Here is a 21359-nt window from a genome sequence, read left to right on the forward strand (position 1 = left end):
CCATCATAGATTTTAATCTATGGCAGAACCATCTCAAGAAGATCACGTGCTAGTTTTAAGCTTCTCCTTGATGGCTCCTGGCACCTATGCAAGCTGCTGAAGGACACACCCAGGAAAATGAAAGGTTGTGGTTCTTTACAGAGGCATTAGTAAATGACTCTCAAATCTGTATAGTAAATATGTTTTTTACACAATTATGGGTTTTACTCTAGTAAAATCATAAAATTTTCCCTTTTCACAGTAAAGTATATAAATCAATGCTCTTGTTCACAATGCCACCATCCCATTTACTCTATCAGAAACTTGAAGATTGAGAGTCAAGCAGTCATTTCCTATCCTGCCCCACTTCTCCTAGCCCCTGAAATCTAGCACCTGTTTTTATCTCTGTGAATTGACACATTCTTCACATCTTTTACAAGTGGGATCACACAGCAGGAGCCTGTGTGCCTGGCATCTTTCACTTGACATGGTTTTTTCTTTAAATGCTTTCTTCTTTTTAAAGATTTGACTGATTTTTTTTTCTTTTAGTTCTTCATGTATGTGTCTGAACACATCATATACATGTATGTACCTGTGGGTACCTATGGAGGACAGTCAACAAAGGACATACATCTAGGTGCCTGTAGAGGACAAAGTTATCAGATCCCCTGGAGCTAACATTACAGATGGTTGTGAGCACCTGACATGATGACATGAACCAAGCTTGGGTCCTCTTGTAAGAGGTATGTATGATCTTAACCATTGAGCCATCTCTTCAGCCATTATCAAAATGGTTTTGATAACCACAAATAACACATTTATTAGTGCTGCAGTCTGTTATGTAGATTCAGTACTTTGTTTATCGAGGTATTTGTTGATGGCTTTGGTCTGCCTCTACTCAGAGACAGCTAAGTAGCGCTGTCTGAATATGTGCCACAGCATTTTAGTGCTTGTGACTGTATAATGGGAAGAAGAGCTGTTTGATCAGATCAAATCTTACTCCATCTTACTGCATCTTGCCAAGTTGTCACAGTAATTGTACCATCTTACACACCTACCAACAACACATGATGTCAACATTTCCTCATCATCACCAACACTCATTTTACTTTTTATTATTTTTCTTATGGCCATCACAATAGATATGAGGTGTCATCTCATTGAGGTTTCAATGTATATTTTTTAATGGCTAATGCTGTTGAGAGCCTTTTTACCACTTGTTGACTGTTTATTGAGTTTCTTTGGGACAATATATATTCAAGCCCTTTGCCCACTTTTCATTAGGCAAGTAGAAATTTAGTCTTAAGGATGTCAAGAAAAATTGATGTCTTACTCAGGTTATGATAAACTAATAGACAATGCTTAAATTTTAACTATTATAAATATGAAACCGGAAACACTGTAGAGAGAAATATGCCATATCACATGGGGTAGAACACTTTGAAATGTTTGTCAATTTAGTTAAAAAAAAATGACTTATCAAACTTTTCATTAAAGGCACTCTTCAGAAATTATTCTTTCCACTAGTCACCTTCACATAAAAACTGCAGAAAGAACCTGTTTATTTTACTAGGATCTTTACATTCTTCTCTTCAGCAGAGCCTGTAGCTCTACTCAAAGCTCCCATGGACATACACACTGTTATGCATGAGTCACAAACGTTCTTTTACATCACCCCATGTGTTAACAGTGACGGAGAGAAGCTGCTACCAAGTTCAAACCAAGTCTAAACCAAATTAATCTAATCATTCCAAGGCCTTCAAACCCACAACTATGCCACAGTTATCATATTTTAATCTAAAACCAAAAATGTAAATTATTTTTTAAAAAATTCTTACATTTTGTTCTGCCAATGAATAAACAAGCTGTGGAAGAATGTCACCTTTCACGACTGCTTCTGCTAAGTCATCATTGTAATTGGCCAGTCTCCCCAGAGCCAAAGCTGCAGTCTGTTGAATTGTTGGGACCACATCCAGAAGAAGCGGCCTTAGCAAAGACATTACACCTGAGTTATGAAAAAACAGAAATCAGCAAAATTCTTATTAGGAAACAGAAAATGGAAGCTAGAGAGATTGCTCAGTGGTTTGAGCACTTGCTGCTCCTGTAGGGGACCTGCATTGAGTTGCCAACAACCACATGGCAGCTTACAACTGTCTGTGATTTCAGTTCCAGGGGATCTGACACCTCTTCTGGCTGCCTCAAAAGCCAGGCATACACATGATATACATACATACATACATACATACATACATACATACATACATACAAAACATTTATATACATAAAATAAAGCGTATTTTTAAAACATGTGATTTAGCACATACACACACAAAAAAAGAGTAAAAAAAAAAAAAATCAGCAAAAACAAACAACTGAAAGCCAGACACTAACTACAGTGTAAACCTGTAATCTCAGTGTTTGGGACGCTAAAGGGGAGTAATCAATCACAAGTTCAAAGTTAGCCTGGGTTGCAAAAGGAGACCCTGCTGGATATAGAGATATGTAACTGGTATCAAATTGGGCAAGAAACAAAATCCTGAAACTCTTTAAAATATACTAATGAACTCATGACCCTCCTGCTGCCACATCATCAGCATGTCCTGCTAGCATGTGCCACAGTGGCAGTTTGCAGGAGAATATCCCCACAGGCTCATGTACTTGATCACTTAGTTCCCAGTTGACGGCACTGTTTGAAGTGGTTTAGGAGGTTTGGCCTTATTTAAGGAAGTACATCACTAGAGTAGGTTTAAAGAGGAGAGGAAAAACAAAAAACAAACAAAAACAAAAAACAAAAAACTCCACCTCTTCCAGTTCTTTCTCTCTGCTTCTTGGTTGTAGATCAAGATGTGAGCTCCAGTTACAAACAGTTATCATGCTGGCTGCTTGCTGTCCTACTGCTCACCATAACAGACTCCTGGAACCACAACCCCAAAAAATTTCTTCATCCTATAAGTTGGCTTATGGTGTTTAACACAACATTTGATACAACCATCATAACTGAATATCTGCCACTTGCCTTCCAGAATTCCTCTACAGATAGATCCTCCAGCTTCGTGCTGCTAACCCTATCTATTTCTACCAAGATACCTTCCCCCTTCCCATATCAATAAACAGGAAGCCTAGGCTCCCACCACCAACTCTACCCACTCCTTCCAACTACATTCATCCCTGCTTTGCAAACTCTGCTCCTCCTCCACACAGAAGCAGTAGGCTTTCTCTACAAACTTCACCCATCCCATTTACTCAAAGACCACCCCTCTACAGCAAGGGACACAAAACCAACACAAGCTACTCCAACCACCCCACCCCTGCCTGAGAACCAGGCCTCCTACACCTGACTTCCTGTACCCCTTCCAAAGCCCTGCTTAAAGAAGGGCCACCAGAATCACATTGCTAAATCTATCCATTCCAGCTGAGCACCAGTATCCTTTCATCTATAGGCAGAGAACCTAGACTCCCACCACCAACCCCTCCAATACCATATTTGTATATTTGTTATGGGACCTAGGCATTTGAAATTGGGTCATTGGTAGTGTTTATGGATACACAAATCTTACCTCTGCTTTGTTGAGCAGGTGTTTCATACTGTTTCCAACTTTTAAGGTCATTGACCAACTGTATAAGGTTTAGGATTGAGTCTTTTGGCAATTCAGAGTTGATGATTTGCTGAGGACCACCCCTCTCCAGGAAAGGTCACTAGACCCACAATGGTAACCCCAACCATTTCCCTATCTCTACAACCTGACTGGGAACCACTGTCCCCAGTCTGCCTGATAGTTCTCTCCTACATCTCTCCTCTTCTGATAGAAACCTAGGCTCACATTACCAATTCCACAAGCAACAGCTGCCCTGATCACCTCTCTTCAGATTCCATAAGACTAGCTGTGAAAATCATCTTACTTTACAGAAGGGATGCTCCTGAGCTTAGAAACCTTACTTGTCTCAAGATAGCAGAGAATACTTTAGGTTACCCATTCAAGCATCAACACTGAATTGCTGAAAGACTAAGTCCTTAGCCCTATTCAGTTGGTCAACTACCTTAAAAGTTGGAAACTGTCTGAAACACCTTCTCAATAAAGCAGAGGCAAGATTTCCATACCAATAAATACTACCAATGACCTAACTCCAAATGCCTAGGTCCCATAAAAATACACAAATATGAATAACCAAAACAATAAGTCTCAACAAAAAAAAATTAGTACTCCTATAGTAAAGTCCTCAAGAAAGATGGCTTGGATGGTGTACAAGACAACAAATTCAAAATAGCAGTGATAAACATGATGAAGGAACTCGAAAAATATATGAATAAGTGCTGCAATAAAGAACTTAGGGTAGTAGTGATGCACATCTTTAATCCAAGCATTCTGGAGGCAGAAACAGGAGTATCTGAGTTTGAGGTCATCCTGTCTGCAGAGTAACAAGCCAGGGCTACCTAGAGAAACTGTCTTAAAAAAAACTAACAGACAAACAAAAACACAAACAGTTGAATGTATAACTAAACCAACTCAAAGTTAAAAATAGAATTAAATTAAGAGAATCTTAAGAAAAGTCCAAATAAAATAAAATGTAAAGTTAAAAATTCATAAAGTCAAATTTAAAAAATTCAGAGGAAAGTATCACCAATAGATTGGATCAAGTGCAAGAAAGAATATCAGGGATTGATGATAAGGAAGAAGAATTGAATCATTCAGTCAATGAAAATGTTAGATCAAAAGAGAACCAAGAACAGAACATGCAGGAAATTTGGGACACTGCAAAAGACCAAGTCTACATATAAGAAGAGGAGATCCAAGTCAAAGGCACAGAAAATATTTTCAAAAAAATCATAAAAGAAAACGTTCCTAATCTAAGAGATGTCCAAGAGAAATAAAAAACACCAAATAGATGGGACCAAAAAAGAAATATCCAACATCATATAGTAGTCAAAATGATAAATTCACAGAACAAAGAAAGGATATTGAAGGCTGCCAGAGAAAAAGATCAAGTCATATATAAAGGTAGGATTATCAGAATAAAAAGCCAATTTTTCAACAGAGACTACAATGAAAGCCAGAAGAGACTGGACCAATGTTGTAAATGTTATAAAAGAGCAAAGATGCCAGGCTAGAGTACTATACCAAGCAAAACCATTAGTCATAACTGATGGGAAATAAAAATTTTCCATGATAAAAACAGAATTAAGGGATTTATACCAACTAAGCTAACTTTTCAGAGGATACTAAAAGGAGTACTTGGGTTTGAAGAAAAAATTAAACACACCAAAGAAGGTACAAAGAACACTGAATCAAAAAAAAGCATAATAAAATACCTCAAAAAAAAGTACAGAAATTAATACACGTTATTCAATAATAACTCTTAATATTCATGGTCTCAATACTCCAAAGAAGAGACAGAGACAAACAGATTGGATCCGAAAACAGAATCTATCTTTTTGCTGCATCCAAGAAATACACTTCATCATCAATGTTAGATATGACCTAAGGGCAAAAGATGGAAAAAGTCCAAGAAAATGAAACTAGAAAACAAGCAAGCATAGATACTCTAATATCTAATAAAATAATCTTCAAATCCAAACTAATCAAAAGATATAAGGAAGGACACTTTACACTCATTAAAGGAAAAACCTACCACCTATGCACCAAACAAAGGAGCACCCAATTTTATAAAGGAAACACTATTAGGTTTTTTTTTCCTATTTTTTATTAGGTATTTTCTTCATTTACATTTCAAATGCTATCCCGAAAGTCCCCATCCCACCCCCATCTCCTACCCACCCACTCCCACTTCTTGGACCTAGTGTTCCCCTGTACTGGGGCATATAAAGTTTGCAAAACCAAGGGGACTCTCTTCCTAATGATGGCCAACTAGGCCATCTTCTGCTACATATGCAGCTAGACAAGAGCTCTGGGGGTACTGGTTAGTTCATACTGTTGTTCTACCTATAAGATTGCAGACCCCTTTAGCTCCTTGAGTACTTTCTCTAGCTCCTCCATTGGGGGCCCTGTGTTCCATCCAATGGCTGACTGTGAGCATCCACTTCTGTGTTTGCCAGGCACCAGCATAGCCTCACAGACACAGCTATATCAGGGTCCTTTCAGCAAAATCTTGCTGGTGATGCAATGGTGTCTATGTTTGGAGGCCGATTATGGGATGGATTCCCAGGTGCAGCAGTCTCTAGATGGTCCATCCTTTCATCTCAGCTCCAAACTTTGTCTCTGTAACTCCTTCCATGGATGTTTTGTTCCCAATTCTAAGAAGGGCGAAGTGTCCACACTTTGGTCTTCGTTCTTCTTGAGTTTCATGTGTTTTGCAAATTGTATCTTGGGTATTCTAAGTTTCTGGGCTAATATCCGCTTATCAGTGAGTACATATCATGTGAGTTCTTTTGTGATTGGGTTACCTCACTCAGGATGATGCCCTCCAGATCCATCCATTTGCCTAGGAATTTCATAAATTCATTGTTTTTAATAGCTGAGTAGTACTCCATTGTGTAAATGTACCACATTTTCTGTACCCATTCCTCTGTTGAGGGACATCTGGGTTCTTTCCAGCTTCTGGCTATTATAAATAAGGCTGCTATGAACATAGTGGAGCATGTGTCCTTCTTACCAGTTGGAACATCTTCTGGGTATATGCCCAGGAGAGGTATTGTGGGATCCTCCGGTAGTACTATGTCCAATTTTCTGAAAAACCGCCAGACTGATTTCCAGAGTGGTTGTACAAGCTTGCAATCCCACCAACAATGAAGGGGTGTTGCTCTTTCTCCACATCCTCGCCAGCATCTGCTGTCATATGAATTTTTGATCTTACTCATTCTGACTGGTGTGAGGTGGAATCTCAGGGTGGTTTTGACTTGCATTTCCCTGATGATTAAGGATGTTGAACATTTTTTCAGGTGCTTCTCAGCCATTCGGTATTCCTCAGGTGAGAATTCTTTATTTAGCTCTGAGCCCCATTTTTAATGGGGTTATTTGATTTTCTGGAGTCCACCTTCTTGAGTTCTTTATATATATTGGATATTAGTCCTCTATCTGATTTAGGATTGGTAAAGATCCTTTTCCAATCTGTTGGTGGCCTTTTTGTCTTATTGACGGTGTCTTTTTGCCTTACAGAAGCTTTGCAATTTTATGAGGTCCCATTTGTCGATTCTCGATCTTACAGCACAAGCCATTGCTGTTCTATTCAGGAATTTTCCCCCTGTACCCATATCTTTGAGGTTTTTCCCCACTTTCTCCTGTATAAGTTTCAGAGTCTCTGGTTTTATGTGGAGTTCTTTGATCCACTTAGACTTGACCTTAGTACAAGGAGATAAGAATGGATCAATTCTCATTCTTCTACATGATAACCTCCAGATGTGCCAGCACCATTTGTTGAACATGCTGTCTTTTTTCCATTGGATGGTTTTAGCTCCCTTATCAAAAATCAAGTGACCATAGGTGTGTGGGTTCATTTCTGGGTCTTCAATTCTAAGGAAACACTATTAGTTTAAAAACCACAGATCAACCCTAACACAGTGATTCAAACACCCTGCTATCAACAATACATAGGTCTTTTGGGGGAAAAAAAACTGAAGTAATTTTGGAATTAAGTGACATCATAAATCTAATAGAACCAACTGGCATCTACAGAAACCAAATGTTAAAGAATGCATGTTCTTCTCAGCAGGAATAGAACTTTATTCAAAATAGACTACATACTAGGAGAAAAAGAAAGTCTCAATAAATATAGAAAAATTGAGATATCATACGTGGATTAAAGCTTAGTGTCAACAACAATAAAAATAACAGAAAGTTAATGACATACTACTGAATGAAAACTGGGTCAAGAAAGAAAGCAAGAGGAAAAAATTTTAATTCATAGAATTAAATCAAAATAAAAATATAACACACCAAAATCTGTGGGACTCAAACCAGTCTTCAGAAAAAATATCCAATACTGAGTACCTAAATAAAATTAAAAACCTCAAATTAATAACTTAATGATATACCTGAAGACCTTAAACAAGAACAATCAACACTGTAAAAAAGCAGATGAAAAAAGATAATCAAAATCAGAGTTGAAATTATTGAAATAGAAAGGAAAAAATACCAAGAATCAATGACACAAGTAGTTAATGCTTTGAAAAGATTAACAAGAGCTGGGCGTGGTAGCACAGGCCTTTAATCCCAGCACTTGGGAGGCAGAGGCAGGGGGATTTCTGAGTTCGAGGCCAGCCTGGCCTACAAAGTGAGTTCCAGGACAACCAGGGCTATACAGAGAAACCCTGCCTCAAAAAAACAAACAAACAAAAAAGAAAAAAAAAAAGAAAAGATTAAAGATTAACAAGACTGACAAAACTTTAGGCAAATTAACCAAAGAAAAGAGGGGATCAAAATTAATAGAATCAGAGATTTAAAAATATATATAACAACAGATAATAAACAAATTCAGGAAATAGGGAAGCAGACGACCCGGGCCTGACCAGGGGCACAAGTACCTTCCGCTCCGCTCGAGCACCAGGGTGCCTTGCCAGCGGAGTCTCCTGACACCCGCAAGGACCCACACAGGATTCCCCACAGAATCCTAAGACCTCTGGTGAGTGGAACACAACTTCTGCCAGGAGACAGGTTCGAACACCAGATATCTGGGCACCTTCCCGGCAAGAAGAGAGCTTGCCTGCAGAGAATACTCTGCCCACTGAAACTAAGGAGAGAGCTAGCCTCCCAGGTCTGTTTATAGAGGCTAACAGACTCACCTGAGGAACAAGCTCTAACCAGAGACAACTATAACAGCTAGCTTCAGAGATTACCAGATGGTGAAAGGCAAACCTAAGAATCCTACTAACAGAAACCAAGACCACTCACCATCATCAGAACACAACACTCCCACCCCACCTAGTCCTGGACACCCCAACAACCGAAAATCTAGACCCAGATTTAAAAACACTTCTCATGATGATGGTAGAGGACATCAAGAAGGACTTTCATAACTCACTTAAAGAAATAGAGGAGAGCACTGCTAAAGAGTTACAAGTCCTTAAAGAAAAACAGGAAAACACAACCAAACAGTTAGAAGTCCTTAAAGAAAAACAGGAAAACACATCCAAACAGGTGATGGAAATGAACAAAACAATAATGAACTAAAAAGGGAAGTAGACACAATAAAGAAAACCCAAAGCGAGGCAACGCTGGAGATAGAAACCCTAGGAAAGAGATCTGGAACCATAGATGCAAGCATCAGCAACAGAATACAAGAAATGGAAGAGAGAATCTCAGGTGCAGAAGATTCCATAGAGAACATCGGCACAACAGTCAAAGAAAATACAAAATGCAAAAGTATCCTGACTCAAAACATCCAGGAAATCCAGGACACAATGAGAAGACCAAACCTACGGATAATAGGAGTTGATGAGAATGAAGATTTTCAACTTAAAGGGCCAGCAAAATCTTCAACAAAATAATAGAAGAAAACTTCCCAAACATAAAGAAAGAGATGCCCATGATCATACAAGAAGCCTAGAGAACTCCAAACAGACAGGACCAGAAAGGAAATTCCTCCAGGCACAAAATAATCAGAACAACAAATGCACTAAATAAAGATAGATTATTAAAAGCAGTAAGGGAGAAAGGTCAAATAACATATAAAGGCAGGCCTATCAGAATTACACCAGACTTTTCAACACAGACTATGAAAGCCAGAAGAGCCTGGGCAGATGTTATACAGACACTAAGAGATCACAAATGCCAGCCCAGGCTACTATACCCGGCCAAACTCTCAATTACCATAGATGGAAAAACCAAAGTATTCCACAACAAAACCAAATTCACACATTATCTTTCTAAGAATCCAGCCCTTCAAAGGATAATAACAGAAAAAAAACAATACAAGGACAGAAATCATGCCGTAGAAAAAGCAAGAAAGTAATCCCTCAATGAACCAAAAAGAAGACTGCCACAAGAAAAGAATGCCAACTCTAACAACAGAAATAAAAGGAAGCAACAATTACTTTTCCTTAATATTTCTTAATATCAATGGACTCAATTCCCCAATAAAAAGACATAGACTCACAGAATGGCTACACAAACAGGACCCAACATTCTGCTGCTTACAGGAAACCCATTTCAGGGAAAAAGACAGACACTACCTCAGAGTGAAAGGCTGGAAAACAATTTTCCAAGCAAATGGCCTGAAGAAACAAGTTGGAGTAGCCATTCTAATATCGAATAAAATCGACTTCCAACCCTAGTTATCAAAAAAGACAAGGAGGGGCACTTCATACTCATCAAAGGTAAAATCCTCCAAAAGGAACTCTCAATTCTGAATATCTATGCCCCAAATGCAAGGGCAGCCACATTCATTAAAGACACCTTAGTAAAGCTCAAAGCACACATTGCACCTCACACAATAATAGTGGGAGACTTCAACACACCACTTTCATCAATAGACAGATCGTGGAAACAGAAACTAAACAGGGACACCCTGAAACTAACAGAAGTATGAAACAAATGGACTTAACAGATATCTACAGAACATTTTATCCTAAAACAAAAGGATATACCTTCTTCTCAGCACCTCACGGGACCTTCTCCAAAATTGACCATATAATTGGTCATAAAACAGGCCTCAACAGATACAAAAATATTGAAATTGTCCCATGCATCCTATCAGACCACAATGGACTAAGGCTGATCTTCAATAACAACATAAATAATGGAAAGCCAACTTTCACGTGGAAACTGAATAACACTCTTCTCAATGATACCTTGGTCAAAGAGAGAATAAAGAAAGAAATTAAAGACTTTTTAGAGTTTAATGAAAATGAAGCCACAACATACCCAAACCTATGGGACACAATGAAAGCATTTCTAAGAGGGAAACTCATAGCTCTAAGTGCCTCCAAGAAGAAACTGGAGAGAGCACACACTAGCAGCTTGACAACACACCTAAAAGATCTAGAAAAAAAGGAAGAAAATTCACCCAAGATGAGTAGACGGCAGAAAATAATCAAACTCAGGGGTGAAATCAACCAAGTGGAAACAAGAAGAACTATTCACAGAATTAACCAAACGAGGAGTTGGTTCTTTGAGAAAATCAACAAGATAGATAAACCCTTAGCTAGACTCACTAGAGGGCACAGGGACAAAATCCTAATTAACAAAATCAGAAATGAAAAGGGAGACATAACAACAGATCCTGAAGAAATCCAAAACACCATCAGATCCTTCTACAAAAGGCTATACTCAACAAAACTGGAAAACCTGGGCGAAATGAACACATTTCTGGACAGATACCAGGTACCAAAGTTAAATCAGGATCAAGTTAACGATCTAAACAGTCCCATATCCCCTAAAGAAATAGAAGCAGTTATTAATAGTCTCCCAACCAAAAAAAGCCCAGGACCAGACGGGTTTAGTGCAGAGTTCTATCAGACCTTCAAAGAAGATCTAATTCCAGTTCTGCACAAACTATTTCACAAAATAGAAGTAGAAGGTACTCTACCCAACTCATTTTATGAAGCCACAATTACTCTGATACCTAAACCACAGAAAGATCCAACAAAGATAGAGAACTTCAGACCAATTTCTCTTATGAATATCGATGCAAAGATAATCAATAAAATTCTTGCTAACCGAATCCAAGAACACATTAAAGCAATCATCCATCCTGACCAAGTAGGTTTTATTCCAGGGATGCAGGGATGGTTTAATATACGAAAATCCATCAATGTAATCCATTATATAAACAAACTCAAAGACAAAAACCACATGATCATCTCGTTAGATGCAGAAAAAGCATTTGACAAGATCCAACACCCATTCATGATAAAAGTGTTGGAAAGATCAGGAATTCAAGGCCCATACCTAAACATGATAAAAGCAATCTACAGCAAACCAGTAGCCAACATCAAAGTAAATGGAGAGAAGCTGGAAGCAATCCCACTAAAATCAGGGACTAGACAAGGCTGCCCACTTTCTCCCTACCTTTTCAACATAGTACTTGAAGTATTAGCCAGAGCAATTCGACAACAAAAGGAGATCAAGGGGATACAAATTGGAAAAGAGGAAGTCAAAATATCACTTTTTGCAGATGATATGATAGTATATATGTGACCCTAAAAATTCCACCAGAGAACTCCTAAACCTGATAAACAGCTTCGGTGAAGTAGCTGGATATAAAATTAACTCAAACAAGTCAATGGCCTTTCTCTACAAAAAGAATAAACAGGCTGAGAAAGAAATTAGGGAAACAACACCCTTCTCAATAGTCACAAATAATATAAAATATCTTGGCGTGACTCTATCTAAGGAAGTGGAAGATCTGTATGATAAAAACTTCAAGTCTCTGAAGAAAGAAATTAAAGAAGATCTCAGAAGATGGAAAGATCTCCCATGCTCATGGATTGGCAGGATCAACATTGTAAAAATGGCTATCTTGCCAAAAGCAATCTACAGATTCAATGCAATCCCCATCAAAATTCCAACTCAATTCTTCAACGAATTAGAAAGAGCAATCTGCCAATTCATCTGGAATAACAAAAAACCTAGGATAGCAAAAACTCTTCTCAAGGATAAAAGAACCTCTGGTTGAATCACCATGCCTGACCTAAAGCTTTACTACAGAGCAATTGTGATAAAAACTGCATGGTACTGGTATACTGACAGACAAGTAGACCAGTGGAATAGAATTGAAGACCCAGAAATGAACCCACACACCTATGGTCACTTGATCTTCAACAAGGGAGCTAAAACCATCCAGTGGAAGAAAGACAGCATTTTCAACAATTGGTGCTGGCATAACTGGTTGTTATCATGTAGAAGAATGCGAATCGATCCATACCTATCTCCTTGTACTAAGGTCAAATCTAAGTGGATCAAGGAACTTCACATAAAACCAGAGACACTGAAACTTATAGAGGAGAAAGTGGGGAAAAGCCTCGAAGATATGGGCACAGGGGAAAAATTCCTGAATAGAACAGCAATGGCTTGTGATGTAAGATCGAGAATTGACAAATGGGACCTCATGAAACTCCAAAGCTTCTGCAAGGCAAAAGACACCGTCAACAAGACAAAAAGACCACCAACAGATTGGGAAAGGATCTTTACCTATCCTAAATCAGATAGGGGACTAATATCCAACATATATAAAGAACTCAAGAAGGTGGATTTCAGAAAATCAAATAACCCCATTAAAAAATGGGGCTCAGAACTGAACAAAGAATTCTCACCTGAGGAATACCGAATGGCAGAGAAGCACCTGAAAAAATGTTCAACATCCTTAATCATCAGGGAAATGCAAATCAAAACAACCCTGAGATTCCACCTCACACCAATCAGAATGGCTAAGATCAAAAATTCAAGTGACAGCAGATGCTGGCGATGATGTGGAGAAAGAGGAACACTCCTCCATTGTTGGTGGGATTGCAGGCTTGTACAACCACTCTGGAAATCAGTCTGGCGGTTCCTCAGAAAATTGGACATAGTACTACCGGAGGATCCAGCAATACCTCTCCTGGGCATATATCCAGAAGATGTCCCAACCGGTAAGAAGGACACATGCTCCACTATGTTCATAGCGGCCTTATTTATAATAGCCAGAAGCTGGAAAGAACCCAGATGTCCCTCAACAGAGGAATGGATACAGAAAATGTGGTACATTTACACAATGGAGTACTACTCAGCTATTAAAAAGAATGAATTTATGAAATTCCTAGCCAAATGGATGGACCTGGAGGGCATCATCCTGAGTGAGGTAACCCAATCACAAAGGAACTCACACAATATGTACTCACTGATAAGTGGATATTAGCCCAAAACCTAGGATACCCAAGATATAAGATACAATTTGCTAAACACATGAAACTCTAGAAGAATGAAGACTGAAGTGTGGACACTATGCCCCTCCTTAGAATTGGGAATAAAACACCCATGGAAGGAGTTACAGAGACAAAGTTTGGAGCTGAGACGAAAGGATGGACCATCTAGAGACTGCCATATCCAGGGATCCACCCCATAATCAACTTCCAAACGCTGACACCATTGCATACACTAGCAAGATTCTATCGAAAGGACCCAGATGTAGCTGTCTCTTGTGAGACTATGCAGGGGCCTAGCAAACACAGAAGTGGATGCTCACAGTCAGCTATTGGATAGATCACAGGGCTCCCAATGGAGGAGCTAGAGAAAGTACCCAAGGGGCTAAAGGGATCTGCAACCCTATAGGTGGAACAACATTATGAACTAACCAGTACCCCAGAGCTCTTGACTCTAGCTGCATATGTATCAAAAGATGGCCTACTCGGCCATCACTGGAAAGAGAGGCCCATTGGACACGCAAACTGTATATGCCCCAGTACAGGGGAACGCCAGGGCCAAAAAAAAATGGGAATGAGTGGGTAGGGAAGTGGGGGGGAGGGTATAGGGGACTTTTGGGATAGCATTGGAAATGTAATTGAGGAAAATATGTAATAAAAAATATTAATTAAAAAAAACGAAAAGAAAAAAAGAAAAAACAAATTCAGAAAATCGTAATGACAGACTTTAAAAATCTATATTCCAACAAACTGGAAAATCTAAAAGTGGATGAATATTTAAACATATATATAATCTACCTAATTTAAATGAAGATGCAATTAATAACTTAAATAGATCCCTAACATTTATTGAGGTAGAAGACAGTAATTTTAAAAGGGAGAGGTGCTTGACAGATTCTGTGCAGAATTATACTAGACCTTCAAAGAACTACCACCAATATACTCTACAAATTAAGAAAAGAAAGAACATTTCCAAATTCCTCTTATAAAGTCTCTATTACTCTTATACCAAAATCAAAGACCCAACCAAAAAGAAAGAAAGAAAACTATAGATCAGTATCTTTGTATAACAAAAATGCAAAAAAACTCAATAAATATTTGCAAAATGAATTCAAGATCACACCAAAAAGAGATTATAGATCATGATTAATTTGGCTTCATCCCAGTGATACAAGGAGGTTTCAAAATATGAAAAATCAATAAACATAACTAAATAGACTAAAGGATAGAAACCATGTGGTCATCACATTAGGTGCAAAATAGGCCTTTAAAATTAAAAATAAATCCTGATAAAAGTATTGGAGAAAATAGAGATACATTGTGTATATCTCAACATAATAGGACACCCACATCCAATATCATCCATAATGGAGAAAAACTAAACTTTTCCACTAAAATGAACAAGATAATGATATTCCTTTCCCACCTCCTGCGGTGATAAGTCAGGTGAAGGGCATAAAGGGGATACAAGTAGGCAAGGAAGAAGTTAAGTTATATTTATTTGAATAAATGATTCTATGTATAAAAGACCTTAAAGTGATTCTCACCCTGTAGGTTGTGACCCCTTTGGCAAACCTCTATCGCCAAAAATTTCCACAGTACAATTCCTAACAGTAGTAAAATTACAGTTATAAGTAGCAACAAAAATAATTTTATGGTTGCGGGTAATCACATCATGACGAATTATATTAAAGAGTTGCAGCTTTAGGAAAGATGAGAGTCACTCCCCTAAAGACTCCTCCAGAAATCCCATGCAGAAATAATTCAGCAAGGTATCAGGTTATAAAATTAATGCACAAAAATCAGCCTTCATATTTATAAGTACCAAACAAATTAAGATGGAAAAAGAAACAAGGAAACAAGACCATTCAAAGTAGCCTTAAAAATAATAAATATTCTCTGAGGAGTAAACCAACCTTGGTGTGGAACTAGCTTTACTCCTTCCTATGGACCCTTGCAGCCCTTTCTTCTAGCCCATGCCCATTCCTTTGTGACAGCCCCTAATACCTGTGGGTGATAAGCTGTGCACAGTCAGCCTGGTCCCTGGTCAAGCACAGACTTTGAACCACAGAGACTCAGTGAGTGACTTATTTCCTACTAGGGACAGCAGGTGTTCAGCCACGCCCCTTGGGCACCTGGTTCCTGTCTCAGCTACAACCTCCCACAGCCCCCCACCCCCACCCCACCCCACTGCAGATAGGTGTGTGACCATCAGTCACATAGGGCAACTTGCCCCAAGCTCCTGGTATTCTGTCTGGACTCCACCCCCACGGTTACCTGGCAACAGCCAGGTAGGCCAGCCCACTATAAAAGGAGCTGCTTGCCTCCTTCTCCCTCTCTTAATCTCTTACTCTCTTACTCTTGCCTCTCTCTCCCTTGTTCCCCCTCTCCCCTGTCCCCTCTCCCTACCCCTGTCCATGTGGCCGGCCTCTACTTCCGTTTTCTCTCCTCTCTCTCTCTCTCTCTCTCTCTCCCTCTCTCTCTCTCTCTCTCTCTCTCTCTCCTCTGTCTCTCTCCAACAAATGCCTTAAAATCATGGATTGCCTCTTCTCATCTGGATCCACTGTGCTGGAGCAATGGAGCAGGTCGCCTCTAACCTCCCACGCATCTAACCTCCCACAGGAGGCCTCTCAGTGTTTCCAGCCACAGCTTCTGCCATACCAAGCAGCCCACCAAACAATCCAGAAACTCTCTCCTCCTCGCATGCCGGAACCTGCAGGAGTGGTCTCCTCCTGCCCTTTTCCCTTTGGCCCCAGGCCAGAGCCCACCCATGGGCCCCCACTCTGTCCTCAGCTCTTCCACAACATCCAGCAGTGTCTGCAGTGTCCAAGAGCTAGAACCTGTTGTCCTCGGCCTCGGTGCAGGCCTGGGAACCCTGAGCCAACTCCAGCAGTTCCATAGGAACCCCAGACTGCACTTTCCCACCCCCGGCGGTGGCGTGGAGTGTGAAATCAGACTTCCCATGTCCTGTCTTGACCAGCAGCCTGAACCCTGGGCCGGACGCAGAACCCCATTTTTAACCCACAAATACCTAGAGACACTTCCACCTGGGGCGCTTAGTGACCACACCTGTTCTCCATTCTCGCCATCAGCACAGTAACATGTTTGTGGGTACCCCTCCTCCTACTTCAACTCATTCACTGAAGACCCAACGCAGGCTTGGCTCAGACTCAGGGCTCACCTGGCCCTTTTTGCTTGTCTCTCCAGACCTCTCCACCCTAGTTGCAGGATCTCCTCTTTCAACCAACCCTCAACTCCCTGGGGAACCCTCCTCTTGATGTGAACAGGGTCACCTTTAGCACTGAATCCCCTCTCAGGCTTTCCTCCTAGAGCATCTCTATTTCTGTCACACACCGACCTGCAGAAGTGCTCTCTAGGCAGGCAACCCAATCCAGTATCTGTGGAGTAGAATACCGAGTTTTGGGGACATTTCTGTATTGTATAGCTGAGTCATAGGGGAAATTTTTAGATTTTTGAGAATTCTCTACACTGATTAACAAAGGTGGCTGCAACAGTGTGCAATCCCAAAACCCGTGCGGGTTTTTGTTTATCTTCGCCATTTTGTCAGGGATAAAATGGTTTTTTATTGTTTGCATTTCCCTAGTTGCTAGGATTGATGAACACCTTCTTCTTCTTCTTCTTCTTCTTCTTCTTCTTCTTCTTCTTCTTCTTCTTCTTCTTCTTCTTCTTCTTCTTCTTCTTCTTCTTCTTCTTCTTCTTCCTCCTCCTCCTCCTCCTCCTCCTCCTCCTCCTCCTCTTCCTCTTCCTTCTTCTTCTTCTCTTTTCTTTTCTTCTTCTTTCTTCTTCTTCTTTCTTCTTTTCTTCTTCTTTTCTTCTTCTTCTTTCTTCCTTCTTCTTTCCTTCTTCTTCTTCTTTCTTCCTTCTTCTTCTTCTTTCTTCTTCCTTCTTTTCTTTCTTCTTCTTCTCTTTTCTTTTCTTCTTTCTTCTTCTTCTTTCTTTTCTTCTTCTTTTCTTCTTCTTTCTTCTTCTTCTTCTTCTTCTTCTTCTTCTTCTTCTTCTTCTTCTTCTTCTTCTTCTGCTGCTGCTGCTGCTGCTGCTGCTTCTTCTGCTTCTTCTGCTTCTTCTGCTTCTTCTGCTTCTGCTTCCCTGAGAAATCTTTGTTCCTGTTTCAGGCCCGCTTTTCAAAGGAGTCATTCTTTTTTTGATTCTTTGTTTTCTGAGTTCTTTATATATTCAGGATATTAAGCCTCTGCCAGATATGTACCTGCCAAGGATACTCTGCCATTTCTGGGCTTCCTTGTCTGTTGGTTGACTGTAGTTCACCTGTGAAGAAGCATTCTCATTTTATGTGATCTCATTTTATGAGGTCTCATTTATGTCCATCCTTGGGCAGATGAAGATGTCCTTCACTGCACCTGTAGCACATGGGGGGCAGCTGCATTTTCTCTTAGACACTTCAGCGTTTCTCTCCTGTTTCATGTCTCTTTGATTCACTTGGAGATGATTTCTGTGCAAGCAAAAGATAAAGGTCTAACTTCATCCTCCTGCATGTAGGAATCCAGCTTTCCCAACACCGTTTGTTGAAGATGCTTTCTTTTCTGAGCTTCAGTTTTTAGCATTTTTCTCAAATATTGTTCAGGACTTCAATTTTGTTCTACTAGTCCATGTCTATTTTTGTACTGAGGCAGTACTGTTTTTATTACTATGGGTAATAAACCTTAAGTTTGGGAATGGTAATCCCTCCAACACTGTTCTTTTTGCTCTGGATTGTTTTGACTATCAGGATTTTTTGTGGTTCCATGTGAATTTTAGGATAGTTTTTTTTTTTTCAATTTCTGGGAAGAATGAGTTCGGGATTTTGATTGAGATGGTACTGAATCTGTAAATATACTTTTACAAAATAGCCATGTTTACAATATTAATTCTACAACTACATGAACGTGGGATGTCTTTCCATAGTCTAGTATCTTTCTCTGTCTCTTCAGAGGTGAAAGGTTTCCTTTGTAGAGATCCTTCTCTTCCATGGTTAGGTTTATTCCTGGATATCTGATTATTTTTGAGGCTATTGCAAATAGGAGTGTGCACATGGTCTCCTCCTTTGCATGTATGTTGTTGAAGTATTAAAAAAAAAACTATTGATTTGTGCAAGTTGATTCTGTATCCTCCAGTACAGCCAAATTTGTGTATTGCTTCTAGGATTTTTCTGATAGAATTTGGGATCTCTAATGAATAATAATATGCCACCTGAAAAGAGTGATAGCTTTACTTCTTATTCTCTATCTCTACCCCTTTGTCTCTATTGCTCTCCTGCTCCAGCTAGGGAAGTACTAGCACAATATTTAAAAGGAGCAGGGACAGAGGACATTCCTGTTTTGCTCTTGACTTCTGTAGCATTGCTCCAACCTTTTCCTGTTTAGGATGTTGGCTGTGGGTTTCTCATATGTTGCTTTTAGTGTGTTGAAGTTTGTCCCTCTAGCCCTAAATTCTATAGGACTTTTATCATGAAGATATATTGAATTTTGTTAAATGCTTTTTTTTGCATCTATTGAGATGACTGTGTAATTTTTTTCTTTAGGCCAATTCATATAATCTACATTTATTGATTTGCATATGCTGAACCATCTCTGCATCTCAGGGATGAACTCAACTTGGTCACTGTGAATAATCTTTTGTTGTCTTTGCTGTGTTTTTTGTTGTCTTTGCTGTGTTTGCAAGTATTTGATTAGCATATTTGAGGATATGTCCATCTTGGAAATTTATAGTGTGTGTGTGTGTGTGTGTGTGTGTGTGTTTACTTGGTATTGGTATTAGAGATATATTGGCTTCATAGAAGGAATCTGCTCAAATTCAATTTTTTAAAAATCATTTAATGAGGTCTGTATGTAAACATCCTATGAAGATGTTAGACTTCTGCTGCGAGTCTATCTGGCCCTGTTAGTTTTATTAGCTGGAAGGCTTATTACTGTTTTGATCTCACTTGTTAGAGATCTCTTGAGGTTGTTAACTTCTTATTAGTTTGATTTAGGTTTTACAACTTAATGCAGTTTATGCTTTTACTTACACTTCTGTGTCTCTTCAGTGCCTGCTGAAATGCTTTCCTGTTCATTTCAGATTGGATAATTTTAGTCCTCAATTGGCCCAAGAGTCTGTTAATTTTTTTTTAATCTTCCCAAGAACCAGCTCTTAGATTTGTTGATTTTTTTGTGTGTGTGCTGTTTTCTTTGGTTTGATTCGACTGATTTCTGCTCTGCTTCTTAGTATTTCTTGCCACTTACTAGGTTGGGATTTGGTTTGTTCACTCTTTGTCCAAATTTTTGATAGCATCATTAAATAATTTACATGTGTTCACTGGTTTTTAATGTGGGCACTCGGAGCTGTGTATCTCCCTATGCTTTTGGTGTGTTCCAGAGGCTGAAAGCATTGTTGTCATTTTCATTTAATGGCAGTAATTCTTGATTTCTTTACCCGTCCATCATGCAGTAATGACTCCTACAATCTACATAAGTTTATATTTACTAGAGATTTATTTGCTGTCAATTTTAAGTTTTATTGCATTGTAGTCAGATAGGATACGAAGTATTTTTCAATTTTTCTTTCTTTATTAGATATTTTCTTCATTTACACTTCAAATGCTATCCCTAACACACCCTATACCCTTCTGCTGCCCTGCTCTCCAACCCACCCACTCCCACTTCCTGGCCCTGGCATTCCCTGTACTGGAGCATATGATCTTCGCAAGACCGAAAACCTCTCCTCCCATTGATGGCTGACTAGGCAATCCTCTGCTACATATGCAACTAGAGACACAGCTCTGGAGGGTACTGGTTAGTTCATATTGTTGATTCTCCTATAGGGTAGACCCCTTTAGCTCCTTGGGTACTTCCTCTAGCTCCTCCATTGGGGGCCCTGTGTTCCATTCAATAGATGACAATGAGCATCCACTTCTGTATTTGCCAGGCACTGGCATAGCCTCACAAGAGACAGCTATATCAGGGTCCTGTCAGCAAAATATTTCTGGCATATGCAATAGTGTCTGGGTTTGGTAGTTGTATATGAGATGGATCCCCGAGTGGGGAAGTCTCTCCTTCCTTCTCAGCCCCCAACTTTGTCTCTGTAACTCCTTACATGGGTATTTTGTTCCCTACTCTAAGAAAAAGAGAAGTATCCACACTTTGGTCTTCCTTCTTCTTGATTTTCATGTGTTTTGCAAATTGAATCTTGAATATTCTGTTTCTTGGCTAATATCCGCTTATCAGTGAGTGCATATCATGTGTGTTCTTTTGTGATTAGGTTACCTCACTCAGGATGATATCCTCCAGATCCATCCATTTGCCTAGGAATTTCATAAATTCATTCTTTTTAATAGCTGAGTAGAACTCCATTGTGTAAATGTACCACATTTTCTGTATCCATTCCTCTGTTGAGGGACATCTGGGTTCTTTCCAGCTTCTGGCTATTATAAATAAGGCTGCTATGAACATAGTGGAGCATGTGTCCTTCTTACCAGTTGGAGCATCTTCTGGTATATGTCCAGGAAAGGAATTGCAGGATCTTCCGGTAGTACTATGTACAGTTTTCAGAGGAACTTCCAGACTGATTTCCAGAGTGGTTGTACAAGCTTGCAATCCCA

At 39.4% G+C, this 21359-nt stretch overlaps 1 protein-coding gene across 2 annotated transcripts in view; it reads right to left on the minus strand.

Annotated features, from left to right (window-relative positions):
* Positions 1-21359, minus strand: part of Spag6l (sperm associated antigen 6-like) — a 76348-nt gene that overhangs the window by 37664 nt on the left and 17325 nt on the right. For both annotated transcript variants that reach the window (NM_015773.2, XM_017317063.2), the window contains exon 3: positions 1818-1984. In NM_015773.2, coding sequence (NP_056588.1) covers positions 1818-1984 — 167 coding nt within the window. The remainder of the gene's footprint in view (positions 1-1817; positions 1985-21359) is intronic.

Source organism: Mus musculus, chromosome 16, assembly GCF_000001635.26.
Source record: "Mus musculus strain C57BL/6J chromosome 16, GRCm38.p6 C57BL/6J".
NCBI classification, from domain to species: domain Eukaryota; kingdom Metazoa; phylum Chordata; class Mammalia; order Rodentia; family Muridae; genus Mus; species Mus musculus.